The following is a 25,225-nucleotide window of genomic DNA, read 5'->3' on the forward strand; positions in this document are numbered from 1 at the left end:
AAAGTCGCAAAAGGTAATAACAAGATTCAAAGATACTGCAATCATCATAAATACATTCAAATTTCCATGCATCTGAATTTTAATCATGTGACTGTGATGGTCATAAGTCACTTTTTTCAGTGTCATCATAACTTTGAATAATGGCTAAACAAATGATTGTAAATCAAGGACTACCTGTAATAAGCTTTTCCCATGAGAAAGTAGAGATGGAAAAAATGAGTATTACAAATTGTCCAAAGTTTGTTTAACATGTAGATTGGCTGTGTTGATTTTTATAACAATATTAGATTAGAAAAGTGTTTACTTCTTCTATAAGAGGTAGTATTGTGGGGATTTCTGGCTGACATTGTGGCGAGATCAGACTTGAGGAGCGGGTCTCTGCGCTCACACGCTGAGTTCTCCCTATTGGAGGGCTCCAAAAGGAGCTAAAGCCACCCTGTAGGCTGGTGAAGAAAAGACAGGTGCCCTGCAGGTCGCGGAGAGCTACAACTCTCCTGCTTGACTTAGGGCTTCTTCCCTCTCATCCATGACAAGGAGAAGAGGCAGCCATCATGGCTGCCATGAAGCTGAGACATCCGTGGCAACAAAGAAAGTGCAGGAACGGTGTAGATGGAAAGTGACTGGAGCTGGGTGAGAAGATTCCTTTTTTATTTAGACCCCAACTTTAAAAGGAAAAAAAAGAGAAAATCCGGGAAAAGAGACTGTTAGAACTGTTTGTTAAAGTGGCAAACAATTATACAGAGAAAAAATTTAAACCTGAAAGAAAGAAACTAAGGGGAGAAGAGCTAAAGACTTTTTAAAATCATAGAAAATTGGACTTTCAAACTGGGTCGGCGTTGTTGTGGAAATGCATCTTAAAATGCTGGAACTATCTACTTGAATAATTGACTTTGCTTCCACAAATTGAATTAAAATTGGATTAAAATTTGAAACAACACTGAAACCTAAACTGAGGGTGCCTCCTACTGTTGAATGGAAAATATACCATACCCCTACAAGCCTAGGAAAGTTTCTGATAAGAGAAATAAACAATACTCATCTGTGGTGATACCTACTGTTCTATAATTATCTACTTTATGATTACTGGAGACTCAACTGTAGAAATAAGTCAGACTCTTAAGCAAAGTTAAGTGACTTCTGGTTTTTTGAAAGCTTCCTGAACTATCTAAATGGAACTGATTGAATAATCTTAGAATATAACGAATTACGAGCTTTGTACTTTCTGAGGAGCAACATTAGGCTTGAATATATTGTTTTGGACAATTGAGTAAGAGCGGGACTTACTGAAATAAGACAAGATGCTCCATCAGGGGGCAATAAGTGAGATTTCAAAAGAAATGGTGTTGATCTTCCAAAGCATTAAGGACAATATGACAAAGAATTACAGGGAGATAAAGAACCTATTATGGAAAATGGGAACCTATTATGGCATAAATGGGAAAATAGAAAACACTCTTCAACTGATAATGAATGAAGACCAATATTCCAGGAAAGAGGAAACAATAGAAAACATGGGGGGAAAGACAGAACAGACAAATCAGCAAATAAAGCAAGAAGATGAGAAGGAGAAGATAATAAAGATAATAATGACTGATGAAATAAACCCTGGGGAAATTTTAAGAGATTTAAAAATAGAATCAGATAAGCAGGAAGATACTTTTGAAAGGGAGAGAGTGGCCTGGGTAGATTCTTTGGAGGCCTGGCAGCATAAGAGGATAGAGATGGGAGAAATGTTTAAACTGAACAGTGAAGATATAGATGTAGATAAAGACAAGGATCCAGAGAGGAGTATGGGAGGCAAGCTAAAAAACAAATAAGAATTGAAATATTAATACGGGCAAGAGATGATGGATAGAAATAATTTTTTCCCTCTCTTTTTTTTAATATAATGATGGCCTGATTAAAAATTAAAATAGAGGTAGAAATAAGAATATATACTCTCATATAAAGTAATAGCTAGATGGAAAGATTAGAGGTTGAAAGATGGTATTATTAAGTATGTTTAAATAATATGGTTTGGCACTAGAATGGTGCATTGAAACATTGAATAATTAAATAATAAAGGATTATATCTTAATATAAACAGTGTATTAACACTAGGATTAGTAATGGTGACCTGACTAGAAGCCAGAATAGAAGCAGAAATAAGAAATAGGGGGAATATTAACACATATATTTTTCATACAATAGAATAAAAGCAATAACTAGAGGGAAAGATTAGAGGTTGAAAGAGGGCAGTACTGTGTAAACTCAAATAATATTGTGAATGGCATTAAATGGAACATTGAAATATTGAATGACTACTTTAAAACAAATATGTATATTAACACTAGGATTTCATAAGTTTGATTAATGTAACAAATACATTACATTTTGTCCCAAAATGAACGATACCCAGATGCCGCACTGTTCATGTATTGATGTTGATGTATATTCTAAAAATAAAAATCCAGAAACTATTTTTTTAAAAAAGAGGCAGTAATGTACTGGTGTATCTAATGATGTCTAAAATTACTTGTCTTATGATATATATCCAAAAATAAGCCAGGAATTTTAGTGCTAAAATACACCCAAAAACTTGGGGTTGGCTTGTCCATGGATAGGCTTGCCCATGAGTATATATGGTAATTGAATTGTAAGTCTTGGAATACATTACTGGAACTATACTATTTATACAGATCATATTGGCTAGCATTTGGATGCTGTTGAATACAGAATCTTATTTTCTAAATATAATATAGACAGCATTTCCTGCCCTTTCTATAATAGCCATTGCAACTAAATTGACCCAGGAAAATATATGATATGTCGATGTATTGCATTAACACTCCCAAAATTCCATGCGTTAGTGGTAGATATATTTTTCAATCTGTTCAAGGATATTTTACTTGGGAACAAATAACTTGTTACTTGATAATGAAAATAAAACCAGTTTGACCTGTTAGCCAAATAGAAACATCATTTCATCCATGATGATAAAGCAACTAACTCTGTAAGGGACAGCTGGATTGGGGTTATTGCAACATAGTAGAAGTCATCTAACTTGTAATGGTAGAAAAATATTTACTGTATCACCTATGCCACTTCAGTCAAATTGAAGTTACAGATCAATTCAGCTCTACTCAAAAGAATCACTTTCAATGCCTGTGAGAGAGTTTATTAAAATACAGTATATGGTCGAAAACCAAACAGGAAGGATTCACAGTGCATATCTTTTCTCTGTTTTTGCATTAAGTACTATATTAAGCTTTGACTCTGTTTACCCTCATTTCCCTTTGCTACTGAATTGTGTGGTTTATATATTACACACACACCTCTTTTTTATGACCTTTGACTTTGTTAGTTTAGTCACCATGGTGTTCTAGTATTATGCAAGCAGCAGCTGTTTAAGACGTACCTTAACTTCCATGTTTGCAAGCCATGTTTACCCTCCTGATTTTGACTAAATGAGATACACATCTCGACCAGTTGGCTAACAGAGCATTAGAAAGGGCTATTATAGTTTTCTAAATGCAAACTAACCTATTTAATTCTAGTAGCTTGGTATCCTGTAGGAGGTGAACCTCAACTATCAGGTGCATTGAATAGACAAATATGTGGATTGTGTGACTATGCCCTTTTTCCTATGGAGGATATTTTTATATTCCAGTTGTTTGGAACTGCTTGTCCCAGACATCTGGATGGAGTCTTCTGGGTGTTCAGAAAGGTCTATCTGTAAAACTATTTATCTATAATCATCATTTTGACTCAGGATACCAGGGTGGGTTGATGATGGGTTTATAAATATTTATCAGATGTATATATTTGGCTTATGGATATTTTTATTTTGATGATGTAAAGCACCAGGAATTTTATGAAGTATACCTATGTGTGTATCTTAGAACATATCTATTTATTCCATGGATAATATTTAATAGATCTCTATAACAATTACTTTTATTTGCTTTTTCTTACATGGGTTTTTAATATTTCCTTCTTGAGATGTTCAGCATATGTATTCTCAAGTATGCAGGCTACCCTAACACCTATCAAAAATTAGGGATAGATGACTTTGTGCTCTGACCTAAATGTGGCTATCAAGGATCCTAGATGCATTATAAATCTTTTTTTTTTAAAGGCTGCTTTTCAGTATTTGTAAACAATGGTGGAATAGTTCAAATAGTGATTAATCTACTCCCTGTCTGGAGAATTTTCCCTAATGAGAAGTGATTGTTGCCTCATAAAAATCAACTTGGAAATTTGGGTATTATAGCTGTGAATTGGCAGAGGTATACCTAAAATAAAAACATAGGAGAAGAGAGGCATTTGAAATATTTTAAATTCATAACTTAATTTTTAAAATATATATATTTTTCTACTTTTGTTTAAGTGTCCTGCAGGTTCATGCAGATAAATCCTATCATTGATGTACTGTAGGAAAAAGCAAAAGAGCACCTGAGAGATTGTAAATTATTTAGGTCTTGCAGTGTAGCCTTATCTATATCCATAGGAAGAAAGAATGATATTGGACAACCTTGCAGAGTAGTCCAGTGTCATTTTTTTCAGGGAAATCTAGTAATGAGAGGTCAAAGCTGATTTGATAACAGGAAAAAGCTAAAGATACCCTTGAGAAAAGTTCAACCCCTGATTGAATGCAAGACACAACCGGGCAACTTTTTTTTGACAATGTTGAGGGGTAATGGCCATCTTTAACAATGTGATTTATTAAAGGTATTTGAGAGAGTTGGGAAACACAATGTAGTGAGATGCTGCAAGCCAAACCAAATGAAATTATATAACTGAGGGAAGCCTGGGAAAGAAAATTTGTTTGCTTGTTCAATTGATACCCTGCCTTTCCCTCTAAAGTGGCATTGAAAAATCTTTATGCTTCCCTCATCATTATTCCTTGAATTTGTTCCAGTGAGACCTGCCCTGTATGGAACATAGAACTAGCAATAGCACTTAGACTTATTTACCGCTCCATAGTGTTTTACAGCACTCTCTGGGTGGTTTACAGTGTCATTACCCCCAACAATCTGGCTCCTTACTTTATTGGCCTCGGAAGGATGGAAGGCTGAATCAACCTTGAGCCCCATCAGGTTCGAACTCTAGATTGTGGGCAGAGTTTGCTTGTAATACTGTGCCATCAGGGCACCTAGAACAATTATTTTAAGGGATTTGGTAAGTACAACAAATGATATCTTCTTCCCATTATGAATTTATAAACAAATCCATAAAACTTCATAGCAAAAGTCCATTAAAATTACCATAAATAACAGTATATTTATTTTAACCTTGATCAAATAAACCAACATTATATTATTTCCTTCTCACAATCTTGATCTTTAATCCTTTCAAATAGTGTCCTATTTCTTTCTTCTTCTTTTTTTTTTTTCTTTGTCCCTTCTAACCAAATTCTTCAAAACTTTTAATAGGTCTCTTGTAAATCCAATATAGGAAAGTTATTCAGGTCACTCTTTGTTATTTGTCTATGCCTTTTAGTTATTAAGAGAGCAGCCTGTTCCATTTATATATCCAGTGTAGCATCTTCTTCCATACTATTCTTGTAGCATGTCATTTTTAAATCCACTTTAGATCTGTATCAGTCTTGTCCAGTAAACTTGTTCCTCTTCCATAGATCTATTATAGACAGATTAAACAATATTATAACTAATTTGGCATCCATGCCCACAAATATACCTCAATATATGTTAAATGTTGAAGCATTTTGCTTCATTCTGTATTACTAAGTCACATATAAGTGTTCTTCTCCTTTAATTGTAATCTTAATTCCTTCTGTGTTCCTTCACTTCACAGATGTCCAACCTTCAAAGTTCCAGCTTATTATGTTTTTCAAAGAGTTCAAAACAATAACATTTTCCCACAGGAAGGATTCTAATAATTAATTTCAAAATCTAATTTCAAGTCCATCTGGCCCTTTAAGACCATTTGCAATTTTCCAAAACCAATGTCCAAAGTATATACCGGTATTATTGTTAAGTTCTTAAACTTGTATTTAAAATATCTTTTGCTAAGAAGTGAAGGAAACTCATTCTTTGCTACAGTTGTCCCAAAGGTTCCTAATACTGAAAAGCAGTTTACAAACAACTCCTATTCCAGGTTGTAAACAAGGCCTTGGTTGGGCTTTCCATCAGATCCTCAGGAAATATCCTAAGTTCTCTTTAGAAACCCGACAGGATCCATCAGTCACTTGGGACTGACCAACTGAACAGGATCCAACTTCCCATAGCACCAGCAAGCAAGAGAACAACTAGACAGTAATCTGTCTTCAGCAATGGTAATATCCTCCAACATCAGATCACATCACAGCTGCCCTCAGATAAACCACAGATCTAAAATTCAGTCCCCAGTAGGCATAGGCCCTCTGTTATTTGGGACAGATCCATAGTTGCCACAGAAATCATAAATCCTGTTCAACTGATGACATTCATTCTGTTTGTTATATCTATTATCACTAATTCTGCATATGGCCATTGTTACTAGAAAACCTTAGGATGCATTAAGAATACCAATTTTCCAAACCATATGAACATTAAAAGAAACTTCAGAATACCAGTTTGCAGACTTTATATTAAATTCTTTACAGTTCTTTGCAGGCCTATGAACTATACTTGGAGCATAATACTAGCAAGCTCAGAAAGTTAGTGCTATGAAAAGGATGAGCAATATCAAATATGATGGATTTGAATAATTTCTCATAAAAGAATAGTCTTGTTATGTCAGGTTCATGCACAACTTAAAAGCAGAACTGTATTAATAGGCTCTCTGCAAAAGTCAAGCCTTAAATTGCAGACAAAGAGCTTCTGCTTGCAAGAATATTACATCATCAAAGCCTCCCACGAACATTCAGAAAATAAGCTGTACTTCTGTATGGCAGTGAAGCAGCAAATTGAATTCTCATAATATGTTTTGAAAATGAGTCTTGTTAGGTTTGATGAGGTGGAAAAGGTATTGAGTTCACTGGTTTGTTCCAATACGTTCAGTACACTTTAGTTGGCTGTTTGCCACAACTAATCTTTTTAATGGCAGTGTAGCTTGTAAACCCATTTGGTAGAGAGCTATGCATCTCAGTTTTAGAATATCACACCACGTAGGGTGGTAAATAAGTTTCTCTTCAAGCATGAAGGCATTTGCTGTTTCAATCCCACAAATCTTATTTTAAAACGTTCACCTTGAAAGCCTTGATTTCTTTTTGAGTCTAGCAACAACTAGAATACTTTTCCATATGTATTTAATCCTTATACTTTTATTGTTCTATTTTTCAAAATGTGCCTCTCCCGATTATCCTTAGTTTTCATATAAATTTGCTGTGTAAACACTTGCTAATATAAATAAGTAGCATTCCTTAATGTAAACCCGGATTTAATTTTTATTTATTTGAAATATTTAATTATTTTATTGAAAAATTTAAATCCTTCTTAAGAGTTACAAATGATAATTAAAATTGTGACACTTTAAATAAAGCAATTCCATTATAAAGCCTAATAACAGTAGATTTTAAAATATAATAGATGGCATATAATTCAACTTGAAACCATTCACAAATACATCTTTTCTTCCTGTGGTTAATTGAAGATAGTCTAAACTTGAATTACCCTAAGAGTTGTTGGTCCTCTGGATAAAACCCACTGCATTCTTACCTGATAAGCAATGCCATGCATTTTTTCTATTGCTTCTCATTCAGCCTGTTGAAAGAGATATTACTGCAAAGTAGAAGAAAGTAGAAGAAACATTCAGTTAGATTCTCAGGGGCAGAATGTGATGTTGTTGCACAATTTTATTGACAAGATGATGAACAGATGTTTATAAGTGTCTTGTCTTCCTCTTTACATCCATCTTTCCAGTAGTCTACAGTATCCCTGCCTTCCTACACTTCAGTTAAATGCCAGGGGAAGTCATTATGAGGGACTACCTTGCAATACCCTTTTTCAAATTAGGCGGCATCAATACCATGGAGGTTTCGACATTATGGAAAGAGGAACAAGAGAAAACAACACAAATGATAACACCCACTGCCATTTCCAACAAGGAAGTTCAGAACAATCACCAAAAGTAATTTAAAGGTGATTTATCAAGAATCCTAAAAAATGGAGAAATTGACAGAGAAGAAGCCTTATATGGTTCCATTCATGTAAATTCCACTTTTTAGTTCCTTATCCCAATAACAATCCCACTTTATCATAGAGTTTCATTTAGAGAAATACCAGGAGCATAGCAGCAAAATACACCCTCTCTTTGCTAATGCCCTACTGAAAAGTTTCTCAAACAGCAAAGGAGGCATCTGGTTGCTTAATAAGCTTTTTATATAATATCTACTTTGACCTTGGGCAAAATATATAGTTATTGCCTAGGGCCAAAACTCTTGCCATCCAGTGTCATCAAGAAAAAAGTGTTTTATGATTACATTAACTATGGTATTATTATAAGAATTATGTAGATAATTGTCCATATTAAACTAGAACTCTGTATTTCTAATGGTTAGAGAGCTTATAGGAATTGGCAATATGGTACCTACCAGAATCTTAATATTTAATAAAAATACATTTTGGCATGCTATAGCTCTGAGACTGCTTTGACTCTTTTTTAAATAGCCGAAGGTCTGCTTTACCCCAGCCCAGTGGCCAGGCTGAGCATGCCCTTTCAGCAGCAGGAGCAATAAGACAACAGATGTCAACTGGGGCACCAGAGCAGTTGGCAGGAGTCCAAAAGGGCAAAGATGGGGGGAGATAGGTGGGTAGGGAGAGTTGAAGGAACCTTGTAGTCAGAAGTGCATGCAGGCTGCAAATACCCTAATTTTGATCATGTGACTGCAGAGGCATTGCAACAGCCACAATCCTGGGGATATTTGTAAGTCCCTTTGTTTAGTGCCATTGTAATTTCCAATGTCCTGAGCTAATGGTCGTAAATTGAGGACTACCTTTAGGTTTCTCTTTTAATCTTTACTCCTGCAATTCTCTCATCTTGTCTTATACCTCTGATTAATATTTCAAGAACTAAATGAGCATCCTTGTCTTATCACTTTTTGCACCTCACAGGATTTTGTTAGTTTTTCATTAATAATTATTTGTGCTCTCTGTCACACGTAAATCTTATCTATTTAATAAAATTATTTCAAAGTTCATATGTTTCAAAACCCAGTTCAAATTGTCAAAAGCATTCTCTGCATCTAAGAAAATCAATGTAGATTGTTTTTTTCATTATGCTCCAAATATTTCAAAACTTCCCACAAATTTGTAATATTATCCCTTAACTGTCTTTTAGATAAAAACCCACATTGTTCTTCATAAATAAATCCTTGCAAAATTATTTTCAACCTCTCAGCCAAAACCATTGTAAACAATTTATAATCATTATTCAAGAATTATATTGGCCGATAGTTTCTTAAAGTCAAATCTTGGCCCTCTTTAGATATTAATTGGTGCAAAAGACCCAATCTACATGTGAAGACTCAATAAGCTGATTTATTGCTAATGTCAGGTTTCGATGTCGTCTCAATTAAAATAAATTGCATTTCCAAACAAATAGTCTTTGAAGAAATCTTTCATTTTATACAAAATTATACAAAAGGATTCCAGTATAAAGCTAAATGTTAAAGTGTTGTAAACTTTCAAGCCTTAATATGTTCTTTGAAGGAATTCATTTTTAAATGCAAAATAAAATTCAAGTAAAACAAAATCACGGTTTGATTAAACTCTACATGACCTGTTATTCTCCAAGAATCAGGAAGATGTCATTTTATATTTCAAATGCTTTTTATTTGGTCTTTCTGCAATGCAATTTCCAGCCTTTTTTCCTTTTAAATAAATTTTAGCATTAATATAGCAACTTAAAAGTGTGTCATGTTTTCTATGTCTACTTCAATTTAAGTTGTTCTCGTAAATTAAAAGCAGATAAATCAAAATGCGAAATTTTATTAAATATGTTGAAAACTATTTCTGTGACATTGTTAAAGCTTTACCTTAACTTTTCCCCAAAGGATTTTGAAAAATGTGCATTTGATTGTATATCCTGAAAATAAAGATGAGCAAAAATTTAAAAGAAATGTAATAGGTCACCGTTGTTTGCTGTGTACGTGAACTCTGAATGATGCTACCTGAGATCATAGTCCTACTTGCAGCTACAAAACATCCTGCTTTGTGTGCATCCCCCCCCCCCACACACATATAATCTTTGTGACCCAACTGCTAAAACTCAGCAGTATTGTTTATTGAAGATGGAAGTACATGAAATGGTAACGTTAGAGTTAATGCTTAAGAACTGGCTTAACACAGGTTTTAAAAAAAAATAACTACCCAACCATCCCACTCAGTTTTAGGGCAAAAACCAAAATCTCTATGATGCCCATGTGAGTAACTTTACATAATTGCAATGTTTCCTGCACTCCAAAGCCTTTTCAAACAATTTTAAATGCAACCTTCAGTTACCACAAGATTGTCCTCTCCTTACATAAGAAATAAAGGAAAAAATTAGCACTGCTGCAGATAATGAGTGAAGGAACTTGTAGAAGGTCCTCTTTGGCAGGCTTTGATTCAGCAAATGTTCACACTCTTAAAATTACTTTCTGATTGTAAGTAACAGTTTCAAGTCCCTAGTCTCAAATTCACGATAAGAACCTCTCTCCCGTAACATGCATGTGTGCACTTTCCTATAGAGAGGTAAGCAGTGCTGCCAGAAAGAAAGAAAAATGCATGGTATCCAATGGCCCAGACTCAGCAACTACATCCTGTCTGGCATGTCAAGATACCCCTTTCTGTCCTATGTGGGTTATATTGGTATGTTGTATTTCCATAGCAGCAGATCTTTTGTTCATTTAAATAACCCCAAATAGTGCTGAATATTAAGAGAGTTTAAGGTTGGAGACTGAATAGTAAATATACTGGGAAAGATTTGCATATTCACTTGGTTTTTATAGTGTTTAATAGAATGGAAGGCTGATAATCTTGCAATTAAAAGGATGTAAATTGCTAACAGATATTTCATTTGTTTTCTCCCTCTTTCCCAGCTATCCATATAGTGAAGATTATAGCCAGGGAATGCAATATATGAACACTAGATGTCCAGCTTGGTGTGACAGAATCCTTATGTCACATTCTGCCAAAGAACTCGTTTTGAAGGTAAAAATTTCCTTAAAACAGTTGTGTGTATATATGTATGTTCTTACCCAATTAGTTATATTCTATCCATGGACCCAAGGCAGTTTATAAACAATGGAAATGGAGAATTTAAAAAAAAACATGTACCAAGGCAGCCAAGCTCCATCATCCACATCAAAAGCATGTCAACATAATACTTTTTAAAGCCTTCCAAAAACATGAACCTCAGACAGGAATATGTTTCATAGAATAGAATAGAATAGAATAGAATAGAATAGAATAGAATAGAATAGAATAGAATAGAATAGAATAGAACAGAACAGAACAGAACAGAACAGAACAGAACAGAACAGAACAACAGAGTTGGAAGGGACCTTGGAGGTCTTCTAGTCCAACCCCCTGCCCAGGCAGGAAACCCTTCACCACTTCAGACAAATGGTTATCCAACATCATGGACATCATAGCACATAATGAGTGCTATGACCAAGAAAAAACAGTTCTGGGCCCCTCTTGAAATTCACCCCCTTCACATCTTTTTTACCAACTGAGTGCTCAAGATAACTAACAAATAGAAAAGTTTGACTCATTCCTTATCACAAAATGTATGACAGTGCAACGGGTTGGCTTCTGAAGACAATTTAGGAGTTCCTACTGATGAGAAAATAATGGCCTGCATGCTGATTAGTGAAAGCTGCTACAGCTATATTTGTGTTGCAGACTGGGCAGTAGCTTTCAGTAAGCTTCTGGGTGCAATTCAAAGTGTTGGTTTTAACCTTTAAGGCACCATATGGCTGGACACCTAGATATCTTCTTGATCGCTTTCCTCAGGAGGATATGCTCATCCCTGGTGTGGAAATTTAGGATACTCAATAGTTGTAAGGCAGTGCTTTTCTGTGGTGGCTCCCACCCTATGGAGCAGCTTCCCTTCAGAGGTTTGGATACCACTGCCCTTGGCATCAGTTACATAAGCCTTAAAAACAGAGCTCTTCCATGAGGCACTAGGAACCTCATAATGCAGTGCAATAGCTTTTACGTTGTGTTTTCTGTTGTTTTGCTGCCAATTTTAATATAATTGTCAACTACATCTTGGATGGAGAGGAGGAGAGATTGCAAGTGAAAAATCTGATTTAAAAAGTTATGGAACATCAAATTGTAGTCTAAAGGCCTGACTGTAGAAGGCATTAACTCCCATCCTAGAAGTGAACATAGCACCATTTGATTTCAGAGCACATCTCAAATCCTAAGCATTTGGAAATAATAGCAGAGGATTTTAACAACTAGAGAACAAATGAATGATGGGATTGTTTGTTAAGGCCTGAACATCATAAGCACCATATAGTGTAGGACATTTTTGAATGCAGCTCAGTGACAAGGAATCTCTATACACTGAAGATCAAGAAGTGGCAAGTATGACTTCTTGTCAAAATGAGTAATCAAAACACATATTGCTATTTATTAAGTATGATTCATCCAAGACTTTTATAAGAAATTTACAGGCATCTGAGGTGGGTAGCTATATTTCTTTCCTTTTCCAGCTTCACTAGCTAAAGTCCCTATGATAACAAACACTTCATTTGATTAGGGGATTATTCTTTGTTCAGTAATTTAAACAAAGCCTGGAATTCAAGCTTCTATGTGTACCTGAAAAAAAGAGTTCTTGATTTTAAACACCTACTTTCACAACTCCATTGTTTAGAAATGATCTTGAGTTATTCTGTATTTCATTACTTGTATATGAATTATGTTGAACTCTTATGTCAGCATTCTTATGTAAATAATGTATCTATATTTTTCCAGATAGTCCTAACAACTATTCAAGTATTGTATTTTTCGGAGTATAAGACGCACTGGAGTATAAGACGCACCTTAGTTTTGGGGGAGGAAAATAGGGAGGAAAAATTCTGCCTACCAGGTATTCATCTGGCTAGTGTCCTTAGCCTGGTCAGCTTCAGCACATTAGTTCACTTACTGGTTTTGAGGTTGGGGCTGGTTGGAGCTAAAAAACAGCTTTTTTTTTTTTTAATTGAAAAAGTTTTACAAGTACAAATTTTCCCATTCCCCCCCCCTTTCCCTCCCTAACCCTCCCTAGCCCTTCCCTCCTCCCATGACTTCCCCAAGGTGAAATCCAAATCCAAATCATATTATATCATACTTTACCGCCCGTCTATTCTGCCCCCTATGTACTATACATTTCTACATGACACTGAACTATTCTACCCCCTATATACTATACATTTCTGCACAACATTCAACTAAAAGCTATCTGGTACTTCCTAGTTTGATATTTATTCTGCACATAATCTATCCATTTCTTCCACTCCCGTGCATAGGTCTCTTGAGTCCGGTCCTTTAAGTATGCTGATATCTTCGCCATTTCTGCAAAACTGGCCACCTTCAAAGTCCATTCTTCAATAGTAGGCATAACATCCCTTTTCCAATATTGACCAATCAGTAACCTAGCTGCTGTCACCATATACAATATCAATTTTGTTTCACGCATTGAAAAGTCCTTAACTATACCCAATAAAAACAATTGAGGAGAAAATTGGAGTTTTTTCTTCAGAACATTTTGCATAACCCACCAAATTTTTATCCAGAAAGCTTTCACTTTCTTGCAAGTCCACCATATATGATAATAAGTAGCATCTAAACAATCACATCTCCAGCATTTTGGTTGAACATTAGGATACATGCACGACAATTTCTTAGGATCTAGATGCCACCTATAAAACATTTTATAAAAATTTTCCCTCAAATTCTGTGACTGCGTAAATTTAACATTCTGAACCCATATTTTTATATGGGTTTTAAAAACAGCTTCTAAAGCACAGTTGATAGTCGGAGGGAGCAGCAATTAGAAAAGCAGGCAAAGATCGCTTTCCTCATTTGTTGAGGCTGAAAAACAGCCTCAAAAGCACAGCTGATCGTCGGAGGGAGCTCCAGTGACTAAAGCAGGTGAAGAGCGGAAGGGGTAAGAGAAGGCAGCAGCTGTTCCGGGTAGCCATTTTGGGCACCACACATCACGTTTTCAGCCTCCAAATGCATCATGCTTTCAGGCGGTGATCAGCGGCGATGTGCTTTGGCAATCCCCGCAGTATTTGGAGGCTGAAAACGCGACACATGGAGCCCAAAAACACAAGCCATTGTTGGTGCCAATCTCTGCAGCCAGGAAGATGACCCACAAAGGCCGAAGGGTGAGGGCCAGCGGGTGGGCAGGGTTACATTCGAAGTATGACACAGTCAAATTTTCAGCTTCTTTTAGGAAGTGAAAAAAGTGTGTCGTATACTCTGAAAAATACGGTAATTAAAATACATGAAATTGAACTGAACTTTCCCTTTCTGTTCTCCTTCACCTAATATACCTGTTACACTCACACATATACGGACAAATAATTTTCTTCTGCTGTAACCACATGGTGCATTCTGGAAATACAATTCTAGAATTCTGATTACCAGATCTTGCCTTTACCATGTGAACTTTTTTCCAGAGATATATATTCATAGAGATTACTGGATATCCAATTTCCACTGGAATTGTTACTCAAACATTTTGCCATTTATATACTATAAATTGTAAATCCCTTTTACTCTCAATAGAAGCATTAATTAAATGACAAATATATTTGCTTATTTTATTTAAAATATTCCTAGACAACCTTTAAATAAAAATACCAAGGAGATCTACAGATACAATATTAATATTAATAAAATAAATAATAAACAGGTTAAAAAAGTAAACACCATCCCAAAATATTAAAGTAACTCTAGGCTCAGTTGGACCATACAACTTACTGAAAGGAAAGTTGTTTAAATAAATAAATGTTTTCTGTATTTTTTTATTTAAAAAGCTAGCAGTGACAAATATTGCTGAACAACTTTAGATGGCAAGGTGTTTTAAAACCGGGTAGCATTTTGGGGGAAAGGTCACAATTTTTGATCTTACAGTGTTGAAACATTTGATACGGGTGAAGGCAGTTTGACTCATACAAATAACCACTGCATACAGGTAACCACTGGAGCAGCTTTCCCAAAGCTACTTTTTCAAAAGGCAACTGGACTTTCTTCATTTTTCCTTGAAGACATTTCGCTTCTCATCCAAGAAGAAAATCCAAAAACAAAGAAAATCCACTTACCTTTTGAAAAAGCACTTTTGAGACAACCATGACCTGGATGACTGAGAATTTCCATAGATACTGCAACTGGTAGCATTATAAGGATCAGATATTGCAGCCACCTTACTTCACCAGTATGTAGTTGTACTCTGCACCAGCTGAATTTCTAATTCATTGATACTTGTATTTCTACCTTTCATTTTGAAGCTCAAATTTTAACTGCTCTCTTTTTTTTAATGAAATAACTTTCTGTTTTTAATTTCTTCTTGCAATAGTATTTAATATGGCAGCAATATATGATTCAAATGCTGGAATGGTTTAGGATGTAACTGGAGCTGGTAATTTAGTCCAAGGCAGATCTGTTTGTATTGGGTAAATCTGAAGTTTTTCTTTTCTGGGACCTAATGCATAGAATGGATTTCTTTTTCTGGAACCATTGGGGTCAGATAAAAAATTATCATAGAGAATTTTCCCAGACCTGTACAAATAATCCTCACCTTATATTGTGACTGCAGTTGATTTCTGTTACTAAGCAAGACAGTTGTTAAGTCAATTTTGTCCCATTTTACTACCTTTCTTTCCACAGTTGCTAAGTGAATCTCTATAGTTCTTAGTAGTACAGTTGTTAAGTGAACCTGGCTTCCCCATTGACTTTGTCCAAAGCTCACAAAAGATGATTATGTGATCCCTGCAACCTTCATAAATAAGAGTCAGTTGCTAAGCATCTGAATTTTGGTCACATGACCATGGAGATGCTACAAAAAACAGTCATAAATCATGTTTTTCAGTGGTGTTGTAACTTTTAACAGTCACTAAATAAATTGTTATAAGTTGAGGAATACCTGTACTGGTCAAAAGTTTCACTTGCTAAATTTCTTACCACCTGAATGCTGACTCTAAAATGTAATAGGGAAAGTCACCATTCTCAATCTGAATTTCCCATTTTTAAATTGCGATAAATTGGGATCTGGTGATTTATGAATAAACAAGTTTTAAAGGACTTTGGTAGCTTTGAGATGCTACATGGGAAGTAATGAAAATAAGATTTCACAACTGCAAGTTTTGTTTGATATTTGTTTGTTGGGGGCGACAGTTTTTATCTATGCCCAAATTAGCAGACAGTCATAACCATCAGCTCCACACAGTGGGCTTTACAGATTGTACAGACATGGGCTGTAAACAGCTTTAGCACAGCCTCATTTATCATGCCATGGTCCGTTACCTCCCTAGCATGTTATTTTATGCTTGCTGAGCCCTAACACACCAAAGGTTGCCCGCTGTTTGGGAGTCACAGAACTGCCTGAGAGCATAGCGTAATGAATGCTCAGCTGAGTGGAGCGTGTTTCTGTTCATGCGCTAGTGTAATTTGTTTATCTGTCTAAAGATTATGCACTTGAAAATCTACAATTTGATGCTGCCTTTGTAAATTATCAAGTCGTTTTTGATGAATGTATCTCCACTTCCGATAGCAGTGGCATTATGAGCTTGAAATATTAGAAAGTGTTCATGCATGCAATGCAGAAGGTTAAGGTTGTGTATTTGTGTGCGCACGCGCATGTAGATAGATAAAGATACAGATTTCTAGGCAAGCATGCTAGGAAGCAAATGTGACCTTAAGCTTCCCTACTGCATTAAAAATAATTCAATTTTAACTTTATAGTCCAAAATGTGGCTGTTTATATATAAAGTTCTTACCCAGTCAAACTTGACTTGATTATAGATGACGGAAAGCTTGACCGTTTTTCATTTGAAATAAATTAGAGTGGTAAACCAATTGCAAGCACAGCTGCGCATGTACGCATGTATGAAAGATCTGGGGAGAGACTATGGGTTCCAGATTTAATTATCTTCCAGTTTAACCAGCCTGAGAAATTGCGAGGCAGTCTCTCTCTTAAGTCATTGCTTTAGCAAGGTCATTATGCTGGATAAACAAAGCAGACGTTGGAAATGGTCGATGCAGTAGCAAAAGCTGTCTCAATGCAATTATTTGTTTGAAGGGAAGAAGGGAATAAAATGCCAATGCCAAACAGAAATAAAAGTGGGTAGTTTTAATAAAGTTCGGCTGCTACTCATTTCGAGATCGATACATGTATATAAACATTTAAAAATCTACTAATGGCACAATTGTCCTTGATGTTACTTTTTTCACTCTTGGAAGCCTATAAGTTATGTTAACATCTAATTGAAAGCCAGAACCACAGAAATCAAAACTTAATTGCAAATAACTTTATTTAGAAATGGGTCTCGATATATACAGTATATATGAAGAGACAGACATCGCGATCTCTGGAACTTAAAATATATCGTCAACTTAGCTTTCGTTAGCCTCTGCTAACGTCGTCAGAGTGTAAAAACCACCATTGAAGAGATATTAGCCTTTTTATATATGTGTGTATGTATGTATGTATGTATGTATGTATGTATGTATGCATGTGTGTGTGTATATATATATATATATATATATCACATTGCTCTTTTTCCCCTGCTTCTATCTTATTTCCATTTTTTTCGTCAATAGAGATTTAACTAAGGTTACATTTAAATTTAACCAAGATTCATATCTATTCTGGTAAAAAGTTTAAACTGGAAACATAAATCAGTTTTATGAGTGGCCTAATCAGTTAAGACACTATTTGTTTCTTTCTTTCTTTCTTTCTTTGTTTAAATTTCTGCACCACCCATATCACCTAAGTTGCATGTCAGAAGCCCTGAGACGCTTCCTGGTTAAAAGGATTAGCTGGTGACATAACTGTTGCCCTGGGGACCCCCAATTGAGGGCTCCTTTCATGTCCCTGCCATGAGCTCGGAGACATGAAAGGACTTCGCCGCTTGGCAGCTCTCAGGTCTTGAACGCTGCTCCTCTCTCCCCTAAGTGACTATTTTAATAATGAATAATTGGGAGTTTAAAAATCTAAGATTGACAAGTGTTTCAGATAAAGGCAACAGGATTGAAAACACTTTAGATGAGTGGTCCCCAACCTTTCTGGTTCTGCAGACTGGCAGTGGCGGCAGTGAGGGGGGAGAGGGGATGGTTTCGTGCATGCGCCACTTGCACAAATGCAGCTTCTCTCGCGTGCTTGCCGCTTGCATGGTCCAGTTCCTATGGGCCACGGCCCAGCACTGGGCCACAAACTAAGGGTTAGGGAGCCAGCTCTAGATGACCTTATCAATGTAAACATTATGTTAAAATTAATCCTTTCAAACCAGTTGAACTCTTCCATTGTAACCATGTTGGTGTAGTAGAAAAACTTACTGTTTTTCTACTACACCAACATGGTTACAATGGAAGTGGATGCCTTTATGCTAAAGTGAATTCAATTTATTGTGTATGAAGTTTCATCCTTAATTCACACGCTAAACAGAGTCACTTGGATTAAGATTCAGGCTTATTTATTTTAGTTAATTAATTGACCAGTAAAAATCTCATAAGATAATTGATTAATAGCTTTGATCTTTTGACAGTGTTTTATATAATATGTATTAATGACTGCATCCTCAGAGACCTGAGCATTTCCTATTTCCGACTTTCAGTTTAGCTAATTTTAACAATTTTAAGTCCTGTAATTTTTAAAACTCACTCAATGAAATAACATTGAAATGGGCTTCTGACCGGATGCTCCAATAATCTTTGCTAACTTTGGAGAAAGTATGGAATGCAGGAAGAGTTGCTGAAATCCCCAATTCTACACCTTCTCATTGTTTGTATTTGCTGACTTAAGTCAAATACAAATAAGTAGAAATTGTTTGCAGTGCAGTAGCATAATTGAAAGTGTTTAAGTCTATGCTCTGTAGACTTTGGGAAAATAATGAGTGCATTAAGAAACTTCTTTGAATGCAGCAAGTTGCTTGGTTTCATTTTGAAATGTGGAAGTGTATCATTTTTAACATTAGCGATCCAAAGTTATGTGTACCTCTTTAGAAGGAAATATCATTCAGTTCTATAGTCAAATTTCCAGGATTCTAGTTAAAATATGACCCACCTGTTAAGTTGCTATATGGTTGTAAATTAATATGCAGACCCAGATCTTGAAAGCAAACTGCTTTCTCCATCTATAGCTAAAGTAATATTTAAGTCAAATAATAGTACCAGAGTACTGCATTATAATGATGCTATTAATTTTAATGACCCTTATTTGCAAACATATATGTATGGCAAATAATTAAAAACAATATTTTTCAGTTAATTTGGTTTACTGATTTACGTAAATATGTTTCCGAACCCTGGGCAAATGCTTTGCACAAAATATCAGTACTGACTAGAAGCTTCTTTTATGTTTTTACTCAGTCTGAAAATGATGAGCGGCAAGTGGTGTATGACCATATAGGACCAAATGTCTGCATGGGGGACCACAAGGTAATCTTATCTACTTCTATTATGGACATCCCAGTGCATCTATGGCAGATCGGGCAGGGTGGGTTGTGCAGCTGCAGGTAAATTGGATCTGGAAAGACACTGCCCTCTGGCAGTAACCGGAATACTGGTTACTCTGGCAGAATATGGACCTAGTGCATTGATGGTTAACCTTTTTGCCGTCACATGCAAAAAACAGGGGTCGTGCCGGAGGGGTCGCACATGTGTGCCCACACCCATAATTCAATACGCCCCTCCCCCACACATGTGCACACGACACCCCCCCCCATGCTTCCCTTGCTTTTGGCACACAATTGCACAGTGGGCCTGGTTGGCCCATTTTTCACCCTCCCCAGGCTCCAGAGGCTTTCTAGGAGCCTGGGGAGGGTGAAAATGACCTTCCCCCCACCCCCCAGAGGCCCTCCGGAGGCCCAAAACAGCCCATTTCCTAACTTCTAGTGGGCCCGGAAGGCTGAAAATCAGCTAGCTGTTAAGTGCATGCGTGCTGGAGCTGAGCTAGGGCAATGCTCATGTGCCCACAGATATGGCTCCATGTGCCACCTGTGGCACACATGCCATAGGTTCATTATCACGGACCTAGTGCAACAAGGAAGGCTGAGCAGGATTCTCGGCAGGAATCTGTGCAGTTGCCCAGCCTTGCACATAAATTACCTGCAGTCATTTATTTTCATGAGAATTAATCTGCATTAACTTGTCACATAGCTTTTATGAAAAAATCCAGGTAATATTGTCCTAACTATGCAAACAACTTTTATTTTTTTCAAAACAAAAAATGAACCCTGGGGTGGGGTGGGGGATGACACAGTATAGCTATGCTATGGCTTTTTTTATTGTTGTTGCTAATTCAGTATTAGAAACTAACTCAAGAAATTTTACAGACAGTGAAAATTTTATAGAAGATCCAAGGATCGGTTCCTCCCTCTTTCTTCCATTAAACATTCATTCATGTTTAATACAAGTTCTAAGCTGCCATTTGATCAGAACTGTCACTGTAGAAGCAGTCTAAGGGTGTCGTAAAAAGCATGCCCTCATATAAAACACAGGGAACAAATTAGGACTTATTTGAGGGTATATTTCAATACGATCTGGATGGAAAGGGGAACCTGTAGGGTGAAAGAAGAGTGGTGAGACAAAAAGACTTCAGAGTGTTCTATGGAACAGTTAATAGAATAGAGAGATAAAGTTGGAAAGGGAGAAAGAAGAGGGTGAAGAAACATGATTAAAAACAGCCTACTGGAAACTATTCTCCCAGATCTAAAAAGCATTGGTTTTTCTGAAGCATCTCGGAAAGCAGTAAAAATAGAGCTGCCTGCATCCTTGAATGGGTTGCCCCTTGACAAAAAAAACCCTTGGCACTTTTTACCTAAAACTGCATTGGGACAGAAAGCACCTTTGTGTGCGTCAAAAGACATCTTTTGATAAGATTTACAGGTATTTGAAAGAGAATCCTAGGGAGGTAAGGCTAGTCTAGGAGGGCAGGGAACAGGATCCCAAAAGAAGGCAGAGGTAAACCCCTTCCATATTGTTGCCAAGGAAACTACCTGAACATTCCATGAAGTCACCAATAGTGGTCCTTAATTCAAAAGAAGACTTCATTATTGAGGACCCAGTTTGTGGGGGCAATAAGCTGACTTTGTATAAATATACAAAAGTATGAAGGCTATTGCTTAGCGCATTGTAAGCTGCCCTGAGTCTCCAGAGAAGGGCGGCATATAAATTAAATTTAAAAAAAAAATTATTGGAAAATTCTGGTTTAAACACCAGAATGATGTCTCTCTGGTGACGTTAATGAGTCTGGGAATTTCTTTCCTTCACCTCAAAGGGTGGAGGCCAAACCAGAACTGGATCCAGGCTGAGTAATGTCTAGAGTGGACCCACTCAGTCCTTGATTTCAGAGGGCCTGAGCTTAACCCTCTTCCCCTGAATCCTGACCCAATAGCATGGCTGCAGGCCCCAATTGCCCTCCTGGGGTCCAGCTTCGGAGAAGCCATCTAGCACCTCGCCTCAGGAAGGGCCACCCCTTAGAAGCATTCAAGCGTGCAGCCTGTGACAGCTGTACTACCTTTTAACTTCCTTCTTTTTCTTCCGCAGCCCGTGTTCCTGTCCTTTCGAATAGCCGCTGGGGCAGGTAAACCTATTGCCAATATGCACAAGTGTTGTGTCGTGCAGTGACGTGGTGGTAAATATCACGTTAGATTTTTCTTATCTGCTCTTTCCTCTCCCTTCCCTCCCTTTGACGGTCTGGTTTTCCTTCAATGCCTCCTTTCCCCTTTCTCACCCACCCCTCTTTTTGTGGGGCTTGTTTGCTTTTCTCCTTTGCTTTCATTTTCTTTAAAAATCTTTTTGGTTTTGAAAAGAAAGCAATAGCTGTTCGTCAATTCTACAACAGGAAAAAGATGCCTCCGACATGAGAAGATATTTCGGGAAAGTTCATTATAGCGAGGAGGAAGAGGAGGAGGAAGCTTCAAACTCCCGCCCATCGCTTAAATCGTGACAGCTCTAGCCATCCATCCAAGTCCTGCGTGCCCTGTTCTTCTTTTATTATTACTGTTCTTGTTATTTTAGGCTGTTTATGCTCCACTAGCTTATTTCTGGCGTGGACACAAGTCCCCACCACCCCCAAAAATCTCTTATACCTCACTGTCTTGTATATTCTCGTGTCATCAAAAGTGGACTTTTTATTTTTATATGGCAATGCCTATATTATGCTACAGTCCGGTTGCCAAAACATACCTACAAAAAAAAAAACCTCATATTAGTTTTTGTTTTTTTTTTACAGTGTTTTGCCTCTTGGATTTCACTGTGAGGTTTGTGTTTTTAGTTGGTCAGTGTGGAATGAGTGTGTGTATATGTATATGTATATATGTAGACACACTTTCCACATTAAGACCGTTTTTCATCACCCTTCCCTAGCTTAAAGCCAGGTTAGGATGTTATATATTGCCTTGTGTAGAAGTCCTGCTGTGTTATTGTTGTTGTTTGATCCTGTGATATTTGGGGGTGGGAAAGAGGATCCAAGTTCGTTTTGTTTTCTGTTTTGTTGTCCTTTTTTATAACCTGTTTTCTCATGTTATTTACTATACTGCCATGTTCCATGGTTTCTGAATCACACAACAGCAGCTGCTTTCTATACGTGTATATATTTATATATATATTGTATGTGAGTGTGTATAGAGATATATATATATACACAGATATAGAAATAATTTATAATTACAAACGGTCTGTCTTTCCTGATACAAATAAGACTTTTCCAACCAGCCCAAATAATATCACTGTTGTCCGGCAGGAAATTCTGCCACCGGTTATTCAACTCGGGATTAACTTGCAAACCGAGGAAAAGGGGAGGCAGAGGTCGCGATGGGAGGAGGCCGTTGGACGCTTCACACCCCTTCTGAAACACGTTTCTTCCGCGTGGAAAGCCTGCAAAGGAGACACGGAGACCCCACTGGGCGCGTGGCGGCTCGTCCCGAGTTCCTGCCCTCCGCTTACTTCGGAGCAAGCCTGCCCGGGCTCAGCGCTACCAGTGTGGACACGCGTTTCATGAGGCGAGCGTGAGCCCCCGCAGGCTGTGGTGCTCGGCCGAGGGGAGGGGAGGGGGGGCTTCTCCCGTGGGAGGTGCGGCGAGGGCGCTCCACAGCCCCAGTGCTACAACCACACAGCTCAGCAGCAGCAGCTCAGGTGCCAAACAAAGCACGTTCGCGAAGAGCGGACACAAGAATCGGGGATTTGGGGGGGGGGACACGGACCAACCCCTCGTCGGGGAGCACTTGTTGATTCGGACTAGAGCAGTGTTTCTCAACTTTGGAAGCTTGAAGATGGGTGGACTTCAACTCCCAGAATCCCCCAGCCAGCAAAGCTGGCTGGGGGATTCTGGGAGTTGAAGTCCACCCATCTTCAAGCTACCAAGGTTGAGAAACACTGGACTAGAGGAAGGCCGGGGAAGGTGGAGCTTCGTTGAGAGCTTCCCCCCCCCCCTTTCCGGAGTACAGCATTAAAAGGTGATTAGCGAGTCTGTTGAAGAAACACAGGCGAGGGAGCGTTATTGATTTTATTGAGAACACTACCGAGCTCAGGGAACGGGCGGGGGCGGGAGTCGGGAGATGCCTTTGGAGAACAAATCAAGCTTGGCGGTGGGCGGGGTGGGAAGAGGGGAGGAGCAGAAGGAGAGGAAAACGGGAGGGAGGGAGGAATGTCTCCTACGTCCCTGATGATCCTAGAGGAGTGGGAGCCATTGGTGGAAGGGCACGGAGCCGCCTAAGGCTCGGAGGGGTTTGTGTGCGCGGCGGGTTCACTGCGAAATGAGCATTCTGGTTCTCAAGCAATAAAAAAAAATGATCATGATTTAAAGAGGCGTCTGGCTTTTTCTGCGCGTCCCTTGTCTCTTGGGGTGAAAAAATAGCGATTTGTAAAAAGGATGTAGAAATCTTCGTTTTAACACACACACCGCCGGCCCCGGTGTTTTTTCTCCACTGTGCAAACTCACCGTCCCCATGCAGAGATAAGAGAAATGTTGCAAGAGTTCAAGAATCGAATCCAGGTGGGCTGCCGATGACACTAGACTAGCCTAAGGAAAGCAGATTCCTGTAAAGATCGCGTGGGTGGTTTTTAAGGCGATGCCTGCCTTTTTTTTTTTTTCACAATCCACAAACTGACCAGCGTTACCCGGTAGTCTGGCTGGGATGAAAAAATGCACCTGTTTTGCTAATCCCATGGCTAAAGTTGCCGATCGCTCCCAGGTTTTTCCTGCCAGGCAGCCCCAGCAAAGCCTCGCTTTCAGCGGAGTTAACCTGAGTGCCTTTGCGTTAGAGACTTCGTCCCGATCTTAAGCCGGTTGTGAAATTCAAATTGTTTTACTACCGGTTCTGTAGGCGTGGCTTGGTGGGCGTGCAAAATCCCCATTCCCTTCCCACTGCTGGGGCCAGCCAGAGGTGGTATTTGCCGGTTCTCCGAACTACTCAAAATTTCCGCTACCGGTTCTCCAGAACTTGCTGGATTTCACCCCTATCTCTGATCGAAAGCAGTGCCCAATTTAGAAGGATTTATCTCAAGATTGTCCACCGGGGGAGAAGGGCTGCAAACGCTTTCAGCCTGCGGATTTCCCATTAAAGCTATAGAAAAATTAAGAAAGGCTGCCAATCGTACTAACTCCCCTTTATAACAGTAGCTATTCACACAATATGCTGATTACCTCAAGTTTAGCAAACTTTAGCGTGTGTGAATTCTGTGCTGGGGCTTTACCAGATTTTGTCAAGTCTCAACTCGGGCAGTGCAAAACTTTCAGTGCAGAACTAACGAGTAAATCGAGGTAACGAGGACTTGCAGGCCACTTGCCACCTGCCGTCTGTGCTAGGAAGAAAACACCTTGAAGTCAAACAGCATCGGGAATATAAAAAACGGGTCAGATCCCTTTATAAGGCCTGAACAACAGGCTGACCCCCCCAAAGTTATATCGAACCCGAAACGCCTTTTTCCACACGACTTGGTGATTTTAGATGCGCTGCTTCTTATGTCCCTGGTTTCCCCTGTAAGGACCTGCCTGAGTCCTGTTTAAATCCGTTTATATTCATTGAATTGGCCATCGGCCAGTTCAATTGATCAACAATTAATGCGACCCAGCATAGTTTTGGGAAGGAAACTGTAGTGAA

At 38.0% G+C, this 25,225-nt stretch overlaps 1 protein-coding gene across 3 annotated transcripts in view; it reads left to right on the plus strand.

Annotated features, from left to right (window-relative positions):
* Positions 1-23,927, plus strand: part of INPP5A (inositol polyphosphate-5-phosphatase A) — a 297,349-nt gene extending 273,422 nt beyond the window's left edge. The window contains exons 13-17 of one of the 3 annotated variants that reach the window (XM_087871686.1): positions 11,003-11,114; positions 19,491-19,559; positions 21,669-21,756; positions 21,967-23,349; positions 23,488-23,927. In XM_087871686.1, the coding sequence (XP_087727812.1) occupies positions 11,003-11,114; positions 19,491-19,559; positions 21,669-21,749 (262 nt within the window). In that variant the 3' untranslated portion in view covers positions 21,750-21,756; positions 21,967-23,349; positions 23,488-23,927. Of the gene's footprint in view, positions 1-11,002; positions 11,115-19,490; positions 19,560-21,668; positions 21,757-21,966 lie in introns of all 3 variants that reach the window. The other 2 variants (XM_034436525.3, XM_034436526.3) reach the window with 2 other exon arrangements.
* The last annotated feature ends 1,298 nt before the right edge of the window (positions 23,928-25,225 follow it).

This window comes from Pantherophis guttatus, chromosome 6 (genome assembly GCF_059756535.1).
Source record: "Pantherophis guttatus breed Tessera chromosome 6, ASM5975653v1, whole genome shotgun sequence".
Classification (NCBI taxonomy): Eukaryota; Metazoa; Chordata; class Lepidosauria; order Squamata; family Colubridae; genus Pantherophis; species Pantherophis guttatus.